This window comes from Tachyglossus aculeatus, chromosome 3 (genome assembly GCF_015852505.1).
Source record: "Tachyglossus aculeatus isolate mTacAcu1 chromosome 3, mTacAcu1.pri, whole genome shotgun sequence".
Lineage (NCBI taxonomy): Eukaryota > Metazoa > Chordata > Mammalia > Monotremata > Tachyglossidae > Tachyglossus > Tachyglossus aculeatus.
The window spans coordinates 15,027,508-15,047,887 of NC_052068.1; the positions used below are offsets into that span (position 1 = coordinate 15,027,508).

The following is a 20,380-nucleotide window of genomic DNA, read 5'->3' on the forward strand; positions in this document are numbered from 1 at the left end:
GATTGATTACCTTGTATCTACCGTAGCGCTTAGAACAGTGCTTGGCGCATAGTAAGCACTTATCAAATACCATCGTCGTTATTATTATTACATCTCACTTGTGTGTTTTTGATAACAGGATTTTCCCAAACTTCATAAAATGCACCACCTTCTATTAATACCATCGTCATTTTTATTATTATGTCTCACTTGTGTGTTTTTCATAACAGGATTTTCCCAAACTTCATAAAATGTGCCACCTTTTATTTTTCTTTTAATTCCCTTTCTCTCCCACCCCCCAAATCTTATGTGCAATTTACCGATCCAAAGAAGTCTGTTCCTGGGAAGTTGTCCCAGAAGAGCAGTTTGGATGTAAAACTTAAACCATGTCTTCTCCTTAAACAATGGCAGTCTTATCAAGAGCTGAAGTCAGGGTGAACAGTAAGCAGCAGCTGTAATCAGTTAACTGGCAATGTTCATATCCCCCACTACGTAAGGAAATAAAATGGCAGATTGGATTATAGCCCAGGTAATTTCTATTAAAATAGTATTAGTGGAAGCCGTTTAAGTAAAGAATTGGTTGTGTATCAACCGAACAACTAGGAAATTTATGAGTGAAGTGGCATTCCGGAATATCCTCCTTAATTTGCCCACGTATTAATCTGTGTAGTCGGCTTCATGGGATCCTGACAGGGACTCCATTCATTTTTCCCGCTCAATTGCTGTGCCATCTGGGATCTCCTGGTGCCTTCCCACCTGGGACCAGTGACCACCTGGGACCTCAGAAGTCCTGGAGAGTGATCTGGAAGTAGAGAAAAGGGCTAACAGGTAGTGGAAGTGACTTAGTTTCTTCTGTTTGTGTTATTCCTGGGTGAGGCACGCAGGCAATTAAAAAAAATGGAAGAAGAGAGCAATGAAAAGTAGGGGCAATGGGAGAAAAGTCGAGGAGAAAATGGGGTCAAAAAGTTGAAGAGCAAGGAGAAAAACAGAGGAGTCAAGCCGAGAAGACACACGCAAAGTGAATTTATAAGCATAACTCTCCCTCTCCTCCCCCCACTTTCCAAGCATTGCAATATTCCTCTAACCCCAGGGATTAATAATCAAATGGAAAGTACTTGAATCTCCTGCTTTCTCCGGCCGTTCAGTCTTGGATATATATATATTACTGGTTTCCATGCTGTTCTACCCCTAACCCTTTGAGTTATTGAGGTGCGAATAGCATCACATTCTCACTTTGTAACACAGCATGATTGTGTTACACAATCTTTGCCCAATCTCTGCTTCCCTCTCCCTTTCCCAATCATTTTTCTTCTTTTCCCACCTCCCAGAAACATCTCTCCTTTTTGCTGCCACATTCCAAAGGAAAAGTTGCCACTTGTGGTAACCGTAGAAAAGCCCGCAACAAGATTCATTCATTCATTCAGTCGTATTAATGGAGTGCTTACTGTGTGCAGAGCTCTGTACTAAGCGCTTGGGAAGTACAAGTGGGCAACATATAGAGACTGTGGTATGTCTATCTCCCCCCTTTGCACTGATTCGTTCAGTCATATTTATTCATTCAATCGTCTTTATTGAGGGCTAACTGTGTGCAGAGCACTGTACTACACGCTTGGGAAGTACAAGTCGGCAACATATAGAGACGGTCCCTGCCCAACAGCGGGATCACAGTCTTGAACGCTTACTGCTAAGTTCTTAGTACAGTGCTCTGCACACAGTAAGCGCTCAATAAATACGATTGATTGATTACTGTGTTTAGAACACTTACTAAGCACTTGGGAGAGTGCAGTATGACAGCAAACAGGCACGTTCCCTGCCCACAGCGAGCCTACAGTCTAGAAGGGGAGACAGTTAATTTAAAAACAAAAATTACAGATATATACATAAGTATAGTTGGACTGGCGGTGGAGGGGGGAACAAAGGGAGCAAGTCAGGATGATGCAGAAGGGAGTGAGTGAAGGGGAAAGAGAGGCGTAGTCGGGAAATGCCTCTTGGAGGAAACGGGCCTTCAGTAAGGCTTTGAAGGTGGGGAAAGTCATTATCTGTCAGATTTGAGGAGGGAGGGTATTCCAGGCCAGACAGGACATGGGTGAGGGGTTGGCGGCAAGATAGACGAGGTCGAGGAGCAACCTTACACTTTATAATAATAATAATAATAATAATAATAATAATAATAATAATAATAATAATAATAATAATAATAACATTTATTAAGCGCTTACTATGTGCAGATCACTGTTCTAAGCGCTGGGGAGGTTACAAGGTGATCAGGTTGTCCCACGGGGGGCTCACACTCTTAATCCCCATTTTACAGATGAGGTAACTGAGGCCCAGAGAAGTGAAGTGACTTGCCCAAAGTCACACAGCTGGCAGTTAGCGGAGCCGGGATTTTAACTCATGACCTCTGACTCCAAAGTCCATGCTCTTTCCACTGAGCCACGCTGATTCTAAATGACAGCCTTACTTTATTTTCACTCTTGGTAGACTAATTGCCCATTCACTGATAGTAGACTGTGATTACACAAAGTGTGATGTAAGTTCCTCAAATGTAGAGTTTTTCTACCTCTTCTGTTTCCCCAGAGCCTAGTAGAGTGCCCTGTAATGATAATAATAATGATGGCATTTGTTAAGCGCTTACTATGTGCAAAGCACTGTTCTAAGTGCTGTTCTAAGCAATGATGATGGTGGTAGAATTAACATTCGTCTGACAGGTTATGAACGTCGGGGTTCAGCACGCCAGAGTGTTGGGAGAAGTGGATGTGCAAATGCGGATGGTGAAATCATCATCATCATCATCAAGATGATCAAGAAATCAGTGGTATTTATTGAATACTTAATGCATACCGAGCACTAAGGATTTGGGAGAGTACAGTACAACAGAGTTCAGGGAAGTACTACAGTGGCAAGCTCTCCATAGGGGAAAAAGCAAGGGCTTTGGAGTCAGAGGTCAAGGATTCAAATCCCGGTTGTGTGACTTTGGGCAAGTCACTTCACTTCTCTATGCCTCAGTTACCTCATCTGTAAAATGAGGATTAAGACTGTGAGCCCCCCGTGGGACAACCTGATCACCTTGTTTCCTCCACAGTGCTTAGAACAGTGCTTTGCACATAGTAAGCGCTTAATAAATGCCATTATTATTATTATTATAGTACTGACTTATGTAAGAATGCAAACACAGTGTTACCCAAAAACTGGTGTTCTTGTTGACTGAGGTAAAATGAAGTACCCCAGTCCTATTCCAATGAAAGCAGCTCTTTTTCTCATAACTCTATTGTTATTTATCACCCTAAGTAGAACATGGGGATGTAAGATATGGATTTCTTAGTTCTATTTTGGGATTGAAAACTCATCTTTTACCCTGTCTTGCCTAATTATTCATCTTTATTCTCTATTGTCATAATTAAGGCAAACAATCAAGGTTTGATAGGCCGATAAAAGAGAGTGTAGGAGTGTGCATATCTTTGTTATATAGTATAACTCATTTATATGAATATTTTATATTTTAATAGTTGATATTTCATTCAATCGTATTTATTGAGCGCTTACTGTGTGCACAGCACTGTACTAAGCACTTGGGAAGTACAAATCGGCAACATATAGAGACGGTCCGTACCCAACAACGGTCTCACAGTCTCATTTATGTATACTGATGTCGGTCTCAACTTCTAGACTAAGCTCACAATGGGCAGGAGCATGTCTACTTATTCTATTGTATTATGCTTATGCTCTCCCAGGTGCTCAGTATAGTGTTTTGCATATAGTACTTGCACAATAAATGCCATTGATTGATTGATTGAGGTTTTTCATCAAGCAGAGGGAGAAGCACATTACGGTCCATGGTAAAATTGGATTCCAGATTCCTGTGTCATACCTCGTTCTGGCTTTTTTTCACAGGGTTATTTAATCATATTAGTGGATCAGATGCCAAGAATAAGTTGGGAGGAACTTGTTTGAAGGTCTCTGGGCATCATGTAATACATTATAATAATAATAATAATAATGACGGTATTTGTTTAGCAGTTACTATGTGCCAAGCACTGTTCTAAGTGCTGACCATTCAGCACACTGAAATGAAACCCAGTGGCCTCTTCACAAGAGGAGGAAATATAATATAATCACTTCAGTCTAGTCTTGGAATTTCCTAGAATCTGAAAGCACTTCATAAGCCATACTCCCAGTTTGCAGGTGGAGAGAGACTGGAACATAGTGTAATAATGATAATGATGGTATTTGTTAAGTGCTTACTGTATGCAAAGCACTGTTCTAAGTGCTGGGGGGGATACAAGGTGATCAGGTTGTCCCGTGTGGGGCTCACAGTCTTCATCCCCATTTTACAGACGAGGGAACTGAGGCACAGAGAAGGTAAATGACTTCCTCAAAGTCACACAACTGACAAGTGGCGGAGCTGGGATTAGAACCCACGACCTCTGACTCCAAGCCTGGGTTCTTTCAACTGAGCCATGCTGCTTCTTGTAGAAGAAGACTTAGTCCATGTCTAGAGAGTGGGAGAGCCAGGATCTCCATTTCCCGGCTCATTGCTTCTTTCATCACGTTACTATATGTGACCGTCTCTAACTCGTGTCTAGTAAACTCGTGACTTGATAGTGGATGTTGTTATCTGAAATTGGCAATGCAAGGAAATACTGAATTCCTAGTAAAAGATGGGACATGAATCCCGTGATATGTAGCGAAGATCCACTCTGCAGTTGGAGAAGCAGCATGGATAATAATAATAAGAAGAAGAAGAAGAAGAAGAAGAAGAAGAAGAATTTGTTAAGTGCTTACTATGTGCAAAGCACTGTTCTAAGCGCTGGGAGGATACAGAGTGATCAGGTTATCCCATGTGGGGCTCACAGTCTTAATCCCCATTTTACAGATGAGGTAACTGAGGCCCAGAGAAGTTAAGTGACTTGCCCAAGATCACACAGCAGACATGTGGCGGAGTCAGGATTCGAACCCATGACCTCTGACTCCAAAGCCCGTGCTCTTTCCACTGAGCCACGCTGCTTCTCTGTAATAAGCAGCCGGACCTAGAGAAGCAGCATGGCTCAGTGGAAAGAGCACGGGCTTTGGAGTCAGAGGTCATGGGTTCAAATGCCACCTCTCCCACTTGTCAGCTGTCCTTCACTTCACTGGGCCTCAGTTCCCTCATCTGTAAAATGGGGGCGAAGACTGTGAGCCCCCTGTGGGACAACCTGATCACCTTGTAACCTCCCCAGTGCTTAGTACAGTGCTTTGCACATAGTAAGCGCTTAATAAATACCATTATTATTATTATTATTAGTGGATAGAGCACGGGCTGGGACATCAGAAGGACCTGGGTTCTGCTCCTGGCTCTGCCACTTGTCTCGTGTGACCTTGGACAAGTCATGTTACTTCTCCATGTCTCAGTTACCTCACAGGGATTAAGACTGTGAGGCCTATGTGGGACAGGGAATGCGTCCGACCTGATTAGCTTGTATCTGCCCTAGCATTTAGAATGGTGCTTGACACATAATAAGCACTTAACAAATACTATTATTATTGTAATAATAATAATAATAATAATAATAATAATAATAATAATAATAATAATGTTATTAATTGAGGCCACAGCTCAGTAAAATTTAACATCCATGCAGGATTGGAAATTCAAGAGAAAAATCAGCCCAAGGATACTTGATTTTAGAAAAGGAAACCGAAAGTATGCCGTTTGAGGGAGAAAATTGAAAAGTTTAGTACAAAACAGTACTGAATGTCTGGAGACTTTTGAAATTGAAAAAAAAAAATAGAGCACTAGGACTTAAATAAATTGCAGGGAGAAAACAAAAAACAGATGATAAATAGAAACCCTGCACAGCTAACTGGGAGGATGAAAAAGATCATAAAAGGGAAAATGCCACACTTTAAAATGTTGAAACTTCAGCCAAGTGAGAAAAGGAAAGTCAACGTAGAGTGATAGGTTAGATGCAAACAGGAAATGAGGCAGGCCGAAAAAGAAATCTTACGCGGGTGCAAACACACTACAATAATGATAGAACATTCTTCAAATACATCAAAAACTGTAACTCAACTAGAAACTACTCGATTGATCGTGGGGAAAAGATATTCAGGAATGAAAAAGATGGCTCTGTAGCTGAATGAATTTGTTAAGTATATTAAGGAAGTTATTGAACAGGTTCACTTTTGGGGAGCAGAAAGGTAAGAAGAATTGGATCCAACTGGGATGAGGATACAGGATATTTTATCTCACAGGCAAACCATTTGTAAATAAAATATTTGGGTCCAGATACCTTCCTGGACAATCAGTGGTGTTGATTGAGCACTTACTAAACACAGAACGCTGTTCTAGCATTTGGGAGAGTACAACGGAATTAGAGATCCATAATGGGTCTCTAGAGGGAAAGTTATAGATGGAGAATGAAAAATGAGGGTTCTTAGATGGTCTCATGCCAACAATGAGGAGGGATGTCAAGCCCTTTGATAATAATGCCGTTTGAGGGAGAAAATTGAAAAGTTTAGTACAAAACAGTATCTACTGAATGTCTGGAGACTTTTGAAATAAAAAAAAAAATAGAGCATAATTTTAAAATAAATGTGGTATTTGTTAAGTGCTTACTATGTGCCAGGCATTGATCTGAGCACTGGGGTAGATACAAGTGCAAACACACTACAAAAATGATAGAACATTCTTCAAATACATCAAAAACTGTAACTCAACTAGAAACTACTTGATTGATCATGGGGAAAAGATATTCAAGAATGAAAACGATGGCTCTGTAGCTGAATGAATTTGTTAATTATATTAAGGAAGTTATTAAACAGGTTCACTTTTGGGGAGCAGAAAGGTAAGAAGAATTGGATCCAACTGGGATGAGGATGCAGGATATTTTAACTCACAGGCAAACCATTTGTAAATAAAATATTTGGGTCCAAATACCTTCCTGGACAATCAGTGGTGTTTATTGAGCACTTACTAAACACAGAACGCTGTTTTAAGCATTTGGGAGAGTACAACGGAATTAGAGATCCATAATCTAGAGGGAAAGTTATAGATGGAAAATGAAAAATTAGGGTTGTTAGATGGTCTCATCCCAACAATGAGGAGGGATGTCAATTCCTTTGATAATACTAAATGTGGTATTTGTTAAGTGCTTACTATGTGCCAGGCATTGGTCTAAGCTCTGGAGTAGATACAAGTGCAAACACACTACAAAAATGATAGAACATTCTTCAAATACATCAAAAACTGTAACTCAACTAGAAACTACTTGATCTTGGGGAAAAGATCAATCAAGAATGATTCCCAAGCGCTTAGTACAGTGCTCTGCACACAGTGCTCAATAAATATGAGTGAATGAATGAGTGAATGAATGAATGAATGGCTCTGTAGCTGAATGAATTTGTTAATTATATTAAAGAAGTTATTAAACAGGTTCACTTTTGGGGAGCAGAAAGGTAAGAAGAATTGGATCCAATTCTGATTGGATCCAAATCAGGTTAGACACCATCTCTGTCCCACATAAGGCTCTCAGTCTCATTTCCCATTTTACAGATGAGGGAACTGAGGCGCAGAGAAGTGAAGTGACTTGTCCAAGGTCACACAGCAGACATGTGGCGGAGCAGGATTAGAACCCAGGTCCTTCCGACTCCCAAGGCCCATGCTGTCTTGCTGCTTCAAGCAGCAAGCTTCAAGCTCTTCGACTGTGAGCCCACTCACTGTTGGCTTGGGACTGTCTCTATATGTTGCCAACTTGTACTTCCCAAGCACTTAGTACAGTACTCTGCACACAGTAAGCGCTCAATAAATATGATTGATTGATTGATTGATTGATTGATTCAAGCGTCCTGTTCCACCTGAACACTAGCCCAAGATCCTGAGGTGGGCTATTGACCTGATCTAGTAATGGCACTCTTTTTGAGTGCTTACTCTTTGGTCTGCTGATGTGCCTGATTATAGTAACTGCATTCCAAGGATAGTGCAAGATCCCACTTTCACTTCCTGTCTTCCGCCAATTATAAAGTACGATTTTCCCCTTCGACAGTAGGACAGTAACAAAAAGGAGTTCGTGGTTAGAGGGAAGCCAAGCAGCTAGGAATCAAAGTCTGCCTTAAGGTAATAAATAAGTAGAGAGAGCATACAGTGACCCAGTTTGAAGATGGAATACGGTCAATCAGAAGAATAAATAATAATAATAATAATAATAATAATAATAATAGCATTTATTAAATGCTTACTATGTGCAAAGCACTGTTCTAAGCGCTGGGGTAGATACAAGGTGATCAAGTTGTCCCACGTGGGGCTCACAGACTTAATCCCCATTTTCCAGATGAGGGAACTGAGGCCCAGAGAAGTGAAGTGACTTGCCCAAAGTCACACAGCTGACAAGTGGCGGAGCCAGGATTCCAACCCATGACCTCTGACTCCAAAGCCCGGGCTCTTTCCACTGAGCCACTCCAAATTGATCTGAACCCACAAAGGAAGGTAATAGTGTTTCTTGTACTTAATATTTTACTTGTACTTAGTACAAGTACAAGAAATACGCAGTACACTGCTTAAGAAGCAGTGTGGCTCAGTGGAAAGAGCCCGGGCTTTGGAGTCAGAGGTCATGGGTTCAAATCCCGGCTCCACCAATTGTCAGCTGTGTGACCTTGGGCAAGTCACTTGACTTCTCTGGGCCTCAGTTACCTCATCTGTAAAATGGGGATTAAGACTGTGAGCCCCCCTGTGGGACAACCTGATCACCTTGTAACCTCCCCAGTGCTTGGAACAGTGCTTTGCACATAGTAAGCGCTTAATAAATGCCATTATTATTATTATTATTATTACTTGAATAACCTCATTGTTTTGAGGGACTTAGTATACTTTCTGATACCTTTTTTTTTTTTCAGTTATTACAAAAAGGAAGGGACCGGTTTGTTTTTTGTTTTGAGTGGGAAGTGGCACCACTCATTTTACCACCCAGTGTTTTCCTAGAAAAATCACACTGATGGACGTATAGAGTCATTTGGGAGAGAGAGGATTTTTGGTTTTTTTGTTGTGTTTTTTTTCCTGATTTAGGGTAGAGTGCCAATAGACTATATTTTGTGTGGTAACCTGTCTGAACGAAAAGCGGTTTTCAACTCCAAATTAGCATTCCACCTGGGTTGGCAAAATTATTTGATGGGATAATAACTTGGAGATTACATCTAAAACATTTTACCTTCCTGGACCAGGGAAAAGAGATTTCAGGACACAGGTGGGTTGGTGTTTTCCCACCCCAAACTATTATTCCCCACAATTGAATGTTTACCTCTAAAGGGACTTCCCTCTTGTAGCTTCATCTCCCTACATAGAGCTGCCTTCCCTATTTAAAGATCACAATGGAACTCACCTAGATGATGATGATGATGGCATTTATTAAGCGCTTACTATGTGCCAAGCACTGTTCTAAGCGCTGATGTGCATAAGTGGCTGTAAGGGCCAATATGGGATCCTCAGGGTGGATACAAAAATTCTCTCCTTTGTTGCATTTTCATGTTTAATCCTTTGCAAAGCCTGGTACTGTTTCTATTTATTTTATTTTGTTAATATGTTTTGTTCTCTGTCTCCCCCTTCTAGACTGTGAGCCCGCTGTTAGGTAGGGACCGTCTCTAGATGTTGCCAACTTGTACTTCCCAAGCGCTTAGTACAGTGCTCTGCACACAGTAAGCGCTCAATAAATATGATTGAAAGAATGAATGAATGGTACTGTTTCTTCTTTTATCTCCTTGTTTCTTTTTCCTTACAAAGCCTTTGGTTGAGAAGAGCCACCGCTTTCTTGCCAAGCGCTTAGTACAGTGCTCTGCACACAGTAAGCACCCAATAAATAGAATTGAATGAATTAACAGTAAGCCATGCTGTTGATTCTCTCTAATTTACTCCTAGTGTTCAGATGGTATGCATCATTTATTACCATCATCATCATCATCAATCGTATTTATTGAGCGCTTACTATGTGCAGAGCACTGTACTAAGCGCTTGGGAAGTACAAATTGGCAACATATAGAGACAGTCCCTACCCAACAGTGGGCTCACAGTCTAAAAGGGGAAGACAGAGAACAAAACCAAACATACTAACAAAATAAAATGAATAGAATAGATATGAACAAGTAAAATAAATAAATAAATAAATAAATAAATATAGAGTAATAAATACGTACAAACATATATACATATATACAGTTGCTGTGGGGAAGGGAAGGAGGTAAGAAGGGGGATGGAGAGGGGGACAAGGGGGAGAGGAAGGAAGGGGCTCAGTCTGGGCTCAGTCTCAATGAATTTATTCATTCAATCGTATTTATTGAGTGCTTACTGTGTGCAGAGCACTGAACTAAGCGCTTGGAAAATGCATGTCAGCAACATATAGAGACGGTCCCCACCCAACAACGGGCTCACAGTCTAGAAATCCAGTGCATCACTGCAGCATGGTGTAATATATAGAGCACAGGCCCAGGAGCCAGAAGGTCATGGGTTCTAATTCTGGCTCTGTTACATTTCTGCTGTGTGACCCTGGGCAAGTCACTTCACTTCTCTGGGCCTTAGCATGGCTTAGTGGAAAGAGCACAGGCTTGGGAGTTAGAGGTCTAGGGTTCCAATCCCAGATCCACCACTTGTCGGCTGTGTCACTTTGGGCAAGTTACTTAACTTCTCTGGGCCTCAGTTACCTCATCTGTAAAATGCAGATTAAGAGTGTGAGCCCCATGTGGGACAACCTGATTACCTTGTATCTACCCCAGCTCTTAGAACATTGCTTGGTACATAGTAAGCGCTTAGCAAATACCATCATCATTATTATTATTATTATCATTTTCCATAATATGGAAGATATGGAAGAAGTAATAGAGAAGCAGCGTGGCTCAGTGGAAAGAGCCCGGACTTTGGAGTCAGAGGTCACGGGTTCAAATCCTGGCTCCGCTGAATGTCAGCCGTGTAACTTTGGGCAAGTCACTTAACTTCTCTGTGCCTCAGTTCCCTCATCAGTAAAATGGGGGTTAAGACTGTGAGCCCCCTCCGTGGGACATCCTGATCATCTTGTATCCTCTCCAGCACTTAGAACAGTGTTTTGCACATAGTAAGCGCTTAATAAATGCCATTATTATTATTATTATTATTATTATTATTATTATTATTATTATTATTGGGATTGAGACTGTGATTCTCATGTAGGACAGGGATTGTGCCCACCCAATTTACTTGTATCTACCCCAGCGCTTAGTACAGTGCCTGGCACATCATCATCATCATCATCATCATCATCATCATCATCATCATCATCATAATGGCATTTGTTAAGCACTTACTATGTGCAAAGCACTGTTCTAAGCGCTGGGGTGGGGGATACAAGGTGATCAGGTTGTCCCACGTGGGGCTACAGTCATCATCCCCATTTTACAGATGAGGTAACTGAGGCTCTGAGAAGTTAAGTGACTTGCCCAAGGTCACACAGCAGACATGCGGCAGAGCCAGGACTCGAACCCATGACCTCTGACTCCAAAGCCTGTGCTCTTTCCACTGACCCATGCTGCTTCATAGTAAGTGCTTAGCAAATACTATTATTATTATTATTATTATCATTGTGGTATTTAAGCGCTTTCCATGTGCCAGGCACCGTTTTAAGCACTGGGGTAGTCACACGCAAATTGGGTTGGACACAGTCCCTGCCCCCCATGGGGTTCACAGTCTTAATCCCCATTTTACAGATGAGGGAACTGAGGCACAGAGAAGTGAACTGACTTGCCCAAAGTCACATAGCAGACAACTGGCGGAGCCGGGATTAGAACCCATGATATTGTCTGAGGTTTTGTTTTGCCATGTTCTTATAACGTTTCCTCTTTCTTCTTCTGTGGTTTGCCAGTTTCAGTTCTCCGTACAGCAGTTGTTCGGATATCCCGCTGTCACTCGTACGCCACGCGTAGCCAATGGACCGTAGCTGTGTTAAACAGAACTAAATGAGCATAGTAAGCGCTTAGCAAATACCATCATTATTATTATTATTATCATTTTCCGTAATATGGAAGATATGGAAGAAGTAATAGAGAAGCAGCGTGGCTCAGTGGAAAGAGCCCGGGCTTTGGAGTCAGAGGTCACAGGTTCAAATCCCAGCTCCGCCGATTGTCAGCCATGTAACTTTGGGCAAGTCACTTAACGTCTGTAGGTCTTGTCTTCATTGCACACAAGTTTGAGTAGCTAAAGTGAAACATCCTGTAAATCAATCAATCAATCAATCGTATTTATTGAGCGCTTACTATGTGCAGAGCACTGTACTAAGCGCTTGGGAAGTACAAATTGGCAACATATAGAGACAGTCCCTACCAAACAGCGGGCTCACAGTCTAGAAGGGGGAGACAGAGAAACCTAAATGAGGAGAGAATGAGGTTCGCTTTGATTTTTTACCCGAATTTACCATTTAATGCCTTTCTTGGAACACTGTCTGACTTTTGTTTTTCTGTAGAAAAACAATGTCCATTAAACGTTCAATGAATGAGCTCTGTGGATGTTTCCCTTTCATCACACTTGAACCAAATGGATCTTTCTGTAAAGAAAATGCCAGTCAGTTTCAAAAGCTTTTTTTCTTCTCGAACTGGGGTGTGTGTGTATGTGTTTGTTTTAATCAAACACTTAATATTCTGTATTTAACTCATGACAGTGTTTTCTTCCCATATTTTTTTTTAGGTTCAAGGGATTGGGCCCAACTGTGATTGTGTGTCCAACCACAGTAATGCATCAGTGGGTGAAAGAATTTCACACTTGGTGGCCTCCGTTTAGAGTTGCGATTCTACACGATACTGGCTCATACACAAACAAAAAGGTGACATTTGTACCATTTCAGGGTTCTTTTGTTTTCTTACCAAGGGGCTCCTGATTTTCCTTGCCTGACTCCTCTTTAAGGTCTTTCAGAATGGTGCATGGTGTTCCTTCTGAAGAATGATTGAGATTTAATAATAATAATAATAATAATAATAATAATAATAATGTTGGTATTTGCTAAGCACTTACTAGGTGCCTAGCTCTGTTCTAAGCGCTGGGGTAGGTAATCAGATTGTCCCATGTGGGGTTCACAGTCTTCATCCCCATTTTACAGATGAGGTAACTGAAGCCCAGAGAAGTGAAGTGACTTGCCCAAGGTCACACAGCTGACAAGCGGCGGAGCCGAGATTAGAACCCATGACCTCTGACTCCCGAGCCCATGCTCTTTCCATTAAGCCGCGCTGCTTCTCATTTCTGTCTCATTTTAGGTGTTTATTAGCTGCTACCGCAGTTGTGATACATTTTTGTAGAATTTTATATTGACACATTATCTACTTTGTTAGTGACAAATTACACTAACCACCCTATTAATTGTTGGCCACAAAATAGGTCATTTATATCACGTGTATTGCTAAAATGAAAAAAACAAGGCAAAAGAGACTGAGTAATTTATCTAGCAAAGCAGCAACATGACTGATGGTAGAGCCTGGACCATTGGTTTTACAAGTCCTGATACCTTTTCGATTTTTCTTCTCCTTGGAGATTCTCAGGAAATCTGGATTCAGGAAAGTGCCCATCACCTTAAGCAGTAGGAAGTATTTGTGGGTTTGGAGGCTGGTGGCAAATATTCCGTGTTCATTGAACTAAAAGAATACCATACTCTTTGGAAAAACAGATCCTGGTTCCTTTCTTTCCACCTTGCACTCACCCCAAGCACATAGCAAACTTGTATTTGGAGATGTGCCAGTTGACTCGAGCCCTGTGAAGTTTTTCATCAATGGCATATAATAACAACAACAATAATAATAATAATAATAATAATAATAATAATAATAATAATAATGACATTTATTAAGCGCTTACTAAGTACAAAGCACTGTTCTAAGCTCTGGGGGAGATACAAGGTGATCAGGTTGTCCCACGGGGAGCTCACAGTCTTCATCCCCATATTACAGATGAGGGAACTGAGGCACAGAGAAGTGAAGTGACTTGCCCAAAGTCACACAGCTGGGATTTGAACCCATGACCTCTGACTCCAAAGCTCGGGCTCTTTCCACTGAGCCAAGCTGCTTCTCTGGTTAACCACTGACAGTTCACCCCTTCTTCCACTCACTCCATTTCACTCAAGTTTATCAACTGAGCTCTAGATTGAAATGGAAAATGAAAGGGCATGGGGCCCTCAATAGAGTGAGGCCAGAAAGACAATCAGGGCCGATTGGATCTCGGCTATCGCCGGCGTCATCGGAATCCCCATCATGATATCGTTCTGTTTGATTTCAAAGAGGCACGGTGAGATTTCTGTTAATGAACCCTCTTACGTCATTCAGATGAGCCCTTGGAGGGTGTTGTTGGAAACAACGTTATCGTGAGTATTATTATTATTAAATGCTGGCAGTGTGCTAAAAAGAGTTGATGCAATGGGGAAAACCCTTAAAGACTTGTTCCTCAGCCTGAAAGGAGCTCAAAATCGTAAATGCGAAGCCAGACACAGACGATAGTAAGAGTGTCATCCAAACAGCAATGAAAACAGGTCCACAAAAATGTCAGCAGTAGATCGGGACATCACTCAATCAATCAATCAGTCATATTTATTGAGCGCTTACTGTGTGCAGAGCACTGTACTAAGTGCTTGGGAAGTACAAGTTGGCAACATATAGAGACAGTCTCTACCCAACAGTGTGCTCGCAGTCTAAAAAGGGGAGACAGAGAACAAAACCAAACATACTAACAAAATAAAATAAATAGAATAGATATGTACAAGTAAAATAAATAAATATATAGAGTAATAAATATGTACAGACATATATACAGGGTACCCCATCAATCGATGGTATTTCTCCATCACGTACTGTGTGCAGAGCACTGTAGTATGCGCTTGGGAAAGTACCATACAACTGAGTCGATAGATACATTCCATACCTACAAGTTTCTTACAATCTAGGCAATCAGAGAAACAGCTACAACCTTCCCGGTGCTCTTGTCTTATGCCGTCGACAGTGCCAAGCGCTTAGTATGGTGCTCCACACACATCATCATCCTCATCAATCGTATTTATTGAGCGCTTACTGTGTGCAGAGCACTGTACTAAGCGCTTGGGAAGTACAAGTTGGCAACATATAGAGACAGTCCCTACCCAACAGTGGGCTCACAGTCTAAAAGGGGGAGACGGAGAACGAAACCAAACATACTAACAAAATAAAATAAACAGAATAGATATGTACGAGTAAAATAAATAAATAGAGTAATAAATACGTACGAACATATATACATATATACAGTAAGCGCTCAATAAATACGATTGAATGGATGAGTCGTCCCCAGCCCGTAGCGACACCATGGACGCATCCGTCCCAGAACGCCCCACCTCCATCTGCAGTCGTTGTGGTAGTGGATCCAGAGAGTTTTCTTGGTTAAAAATACGGATGTCGTTTACCATTGCCGCCTTCCACGACACGAGTCTCCGCCCTCGACTCTCTCCCGCGCCGCTGGTGCCCTGCCCCGGTGAGTTTTGACTTGTAGCCAATTGCCTTCCACTGGCTAGCCACTGGCCAAGCGAGGAATGGAACGGGTGGGACTTTGATTTACTCTCCCTCCCGTGATCAAGACTGGTAGGGTACTGGAAACTCTCCAGGTGTGACCCTGAGAGAGAGGTATCCCAATCGATTGTATTTGTACATATTTTTCACTTTATTTATTTATTTATTTAATTATTTATTTATTTATTTTATTTTATTTGTACGTATCTATTCTATTTATTTTATTTTGTTAGTATGTTTGGTTTTGTTCTCTGTCTCCCCCTTTTAGACTGTGAGCCCACTGTTGGGTAGGGACTGTCTCTATATGTTGCCAATTTGTACTTCCCAAGCGCTTAGTACAGTGCACTGCACATAGTAAGCGCTCAATAAATATGATTGATGATGATTATGATGATGATGATGATGATTTATTGAGTGCTTACTGTGTGCAGAGCCCTGTACTAAGCGCTTGGGAAGTACAAGTTGGCAACATATAGAGACAGTCCCTACCCAACAGTGGGCTCACAGTCTAAAATCCCAGGGCTCTAGCTGTAGTAAAAGTTGTCTTGGGCCGTCTTCCCACTCCCACGGAGGCCGGACTGCGACCCTGTGCATTGTCGGACGCGGGAAGGGAGGCTGGCCCAGGCATTGGCTTCTGTGGACCTTGAGTTCCGGATCCCTGTAGACTGTTCTCATCCCAGCCTGTCATCTCCATCTTTTTTCATCTCCATTGTTCCTCTCACATCATTATCTCCCGTAACTGTTCAGGAAGGGGCTCTGGCTGGGTGGTTATGGAAATCTCAAATATCCTGGGCTGCATAACCCTTCTATAAGGAACAACAGAAGTGTCCTTTATGATATCTTCATGAAATTTTATATCGACACATTATCTACTTTGTCTACTAACCCCCATATTAATCGTTCTCCACAAAATAGGTCATTTATATCACGTGTATTGTTAAAATGAAAAAACAAGGCAAAAGAGACTGAGTAATTCGTCTAGCAAAGCATCATCATCATCATCATCATCAATCGTATTTATTGAGCGCTTACTATGTGCAGAGCGCTGTACTAAGCGCTTGGGAAGTACAAATTGGCAACATATAGAGACAGTCCCTACCCAACAGTGGGCTCACAGTCTAAAAGGGGGAGACAGAGAACAAAACCAAAAGCAGCAGCATGACTGATGGTAGAGCCTGGACCATTGGTTTTACAAGTCATGGTACCTTTTCGATTTTTCTTCTCCTTGGAGAGTCTCAGGAAATCTGGATTCAGGAAAGTGCCCATCACCTTAAGCAGTAGGAAGTATTTGAAAGCCTCAAATATTCCGGACTGCATAACCCTTCCGCGAGAAAAAACAGAAGTGTCCTCTGTGCCCACTGACCTGAATTAGTCAACAGGATCTGTTTACCTTCACGGGTTGCCAAAATTATGGCTTACCTTCATCCCCAGAGGCTTTGGTTCCATTATTATAATCTGAAGAACCACCTTCATTTCAGTTTAAATGGGGTTTGAAAAAAAAAATCATCTCATTACTTCCAAATAAAATGGGCAATTTTTGCATCTTTAGGACTCTTCAACTCAGCGTTCTTTGAGGGCAAAACCTTGAATAATGGAAATTTCTAGTAGACATCTCTTTTGTGAGTTTCAGAGTGTGGCCGATAGACCAATTTAAACCCTTCGGAGGGAAGGCATGCTAAAAGCCCAGTGAGCTTCTTTTATTATTATTCTCATACCTCACCTTTGTACCAATTCAGTTCTACACAGTAAGCGCTCAGTAAATAATACTGATTAACTCATCTGTAAACAGTTCTGTCCAAACAGCCTCAGCTGTGGAGGGTAGGTGCTACAAGAATTTGTAATTTCTCTCTTTCTAAAACTGAGGTTACTTAAAAATATGGTCAGTTATCAAATAGTGAATTGTGGAAAGAGACCCACTTAAATTTCTTCCACAACTCTATCCCGGTTACTGTCCCTTGCTAAATATTGACTTTGTCTTCTAAAATGAGCTGCTAAAGAGTGGTCAGTAAATAAAACTTGTATTTAGGGAATGGTATTAAGCAGTGTGGCTCAATGGAAAAGAGCCCGGGCTTTGGAGTCAGAGGTCATGGGTTCAAATCCCGACTCTGCCAATTGTCAGCTGTGTGACTTTGGGCAAGTCACTTCACTTACTTCTCTGTGCCTCAGTTTCCTCATCTGTAAAATGGGGATGAAGACTGTGAGCCCCCCGTGGGACAACCTGATCACCTTGTAACCTCCCCAGTGCTTAGAACAGTGCTTTGCACATAGTAAGCGCTTAATAAATGCTATTATTATTATTATTATTGTTCTTGTTATTGTTATTGTTATTATTATTAAACAGTTAGTTCATCTGTAGCTCAGTCAGTGTATTATTGTCAAGCAGCGTGCCCCGGTGGAAAGAGCACAGGCCTTAGAGTCAGAAGAGCTGGGTTCTAATCCCTGCTCCGTCACTTGTCTGCTCGGACAGGTCATTTAACTTCTCTGTGCCTTAGTTCTCTCATCTACAAAATGATGATTCAATAACCATTCTCCCTCCTACTTAGACTGTGAGCCCCATTTGGGACTTGATTATCTTGTATCTGCCCCAGCACTTAATACAGTGCTTGGGATATAGTAAGCGCTTAACAAAAACCACAATTATCATCATCATCTTTCTTATTATTACTCTCATAGTCAGGAAACACCACAAAATGCTTCTCAGGCCTTTACTGATGCCATGTTTCTTTTTACACTGTATCTACCTGAGCTGGATGCATTCTACCTGGACAAGTGTGGAGGAACATTGCTTAAAACTTCAATAGCTTCTCCACAAATTGCATAATGAAAGCATGCATAATAATAATGGTATTTGTTAAGCGCTTACTATGTGCCCAGCACTCTTGTAAGTGCTGGCGTAGATACAAGGTGACCAGGTTGGTGGGGCTCACCGTCTTAATCCCCATTTTCCAGATGAGGTAATTGAGGCACAGAGAAGTTAGGTGACTTCCTCAAGGTCACAGAGCAGACAAGTGGCGGAGCCGGGATTAGAACCCACGACTTCTGACTCCCAAGCCCGTGCTCTTTTGTAGAACAACTTGCATTAAACAACTGAAGTTGTCAGGGTTTTTTTTGTGTACTAGAACATAGCTTAGAGTACAGACGCAGCGTGGCTCAGTGGAAAGAGCCCGTGCTTGGGAGTCAGAGGTCGTGGGTTCTAATCCCGGCTCCGCCACTTATCAGCTGTATGACTTTGGGCAAGTCACTTCACTTCTCTGTGCCTCAGTGACCTCATCTGGAAAATGGGGATTAAGGCTGTGAGCCCTATGTGGGACAACCTGATTACCCTGTATCTACCCAGCGCTTAGGACAGTGCTTGGCACGTAGTAAGCGCTTAGCAAATTCCAAAATTATTATTATTATTATTCCCAAGAATTAACGACACCAATCCCTTTACTTGACTGTACCTATACCAAAGCAAACTCCAAGAGTTCAAACAATTAATCAATCATATTTATTGAGTGCTTTCTTTGTGCAATGCAGGGCACTGTACTAAGCACTTCCGAGTGCAGTACAACAGAATCGGTAAACACATTCCCTGCTGCCTTTCTTCATCATCAATTGTATTTATTGAGCGCTTACTATGTGCAGAGCACTGTACTAAGCACTTGGGAAGTACAAATTGGCAACACATAGAGACAGTCCCTACCCAACAGTGGGCTCACAGTCTAAAAGACTGTCATAGCCACCGACCCTCCCACAGACCATGTGCGAAGAGCTTTTTTCTGACTTTATTCACAGATCCTTCTTTTTCTCTTGGGCTTTCCCCCCCACCCACCATTTTCTCCTGCCTTTGTAAGCAGATCTTCTGCCGTGACTGTAGCAATGCAGTCTGCGTAGTGGGAGCCGAATTGGAAAATACCTACTTCCAGCATAAATAATGGAAAATGAGGCAACACTAGGGTGAAGGAGCCTTTCCTGAAATCTTTAAACCTGCAAGCTGGAACTCTCGTTCTCTCCAAGCAGCATCTCAGGTTGTGGTCTGGGAAGAACTGGGAAGAACTGGTCCACAGTCCCGCCCCGCTGGCTGCTCACCGACACCCACTTTGCAGAGGCGATGGCAGTCTTCCCCTCCGCAGCTGTAGCAAGCTGGACTCCCAGACTTGATCATCCTGGGTCCCAGACAGGACCTGAGAGTTTCCAGTCAGGGTTGATGGTTGACTTTCTGGCCGATTGGCTTTTTGAAGCTTGCCCCCTCCCAGTGCTTGTGTCCCTAAAAGACCTGCCTGGACCTGTTCTTGGTGCCCATGCTCAGAATGAAGAGGCGGCATTCATTCATTCAGTCATTTATTGAGCGCTTACTGTGTGCAGAGCACTGTACTAAGCGCTTGGGAAGTACAAGTACAGGGCAGAAACTCCTCACCCTGGGCTTCAAGGCTGTCCATCCCCTCGCCCCCTCCTACCTCACCTCCCTTCTCTCCTTCTCCAGCCCAGCCCACACCCTCCGCTCCTCCGCCACTAATCTCCGCACCGTACCTCGTTCTCGCCTGTCCCACCATCGACCCCTGGCCCACGTCATCCCCCGGGCCTGGAATGCCCTCCCTCTGCCCATCCGCCAAGCTAGCTCTCTCCCTCCCTTCAAGGCCCTAGTGAGAGCTCACCTCCTCCAGGAGGCCTTCCCAGACTGAGCCCCTTCCTTCCTCTCCCCCTCGCCCCCCTCTCCATCCCCTCATCTTACCTCCTTCCCTTCCCCACAGCACCTGTATATATGCATATATGTTTGTACATATTTATTACTCTATTTATTTATTTATTTTACTTGTACATATCTATTCTATTTATTTCATTTTGTTAGTATATTTGGTTTTGTTCTCTGTCTCCCCCTTTTAGACTGTGAGCCCACTGTTGGGTAGGGACTGTCTCT

At 42.3% G+C, this 20,380-nt stretch overlaps 1 protein-coding gene across 1 annotated transcript in view; it reads left to right on the top strand.

Annotated features, from left to right (window-relative positions):
- ERCC6 (ERCC excision repair 6, chromatin remodeling factor) overlaps positions 1 to 20,380 on the top strand; it is a 154,266-nt gene that overhangs the window by 84,051 nt on the left and 49,835 nt on the right. Inside the window, exon 8 of the mRNA XM_038744022.1 lies at positions 12,650 to 12,785. Coding sequence (XP_038599950.1) covers positions 12,650 to 12,785 — 136 coding nt within the window. The remainder of the gene's footprint in view (positions 1 to 12,649; positions 12,786 to 20,380) is intronic.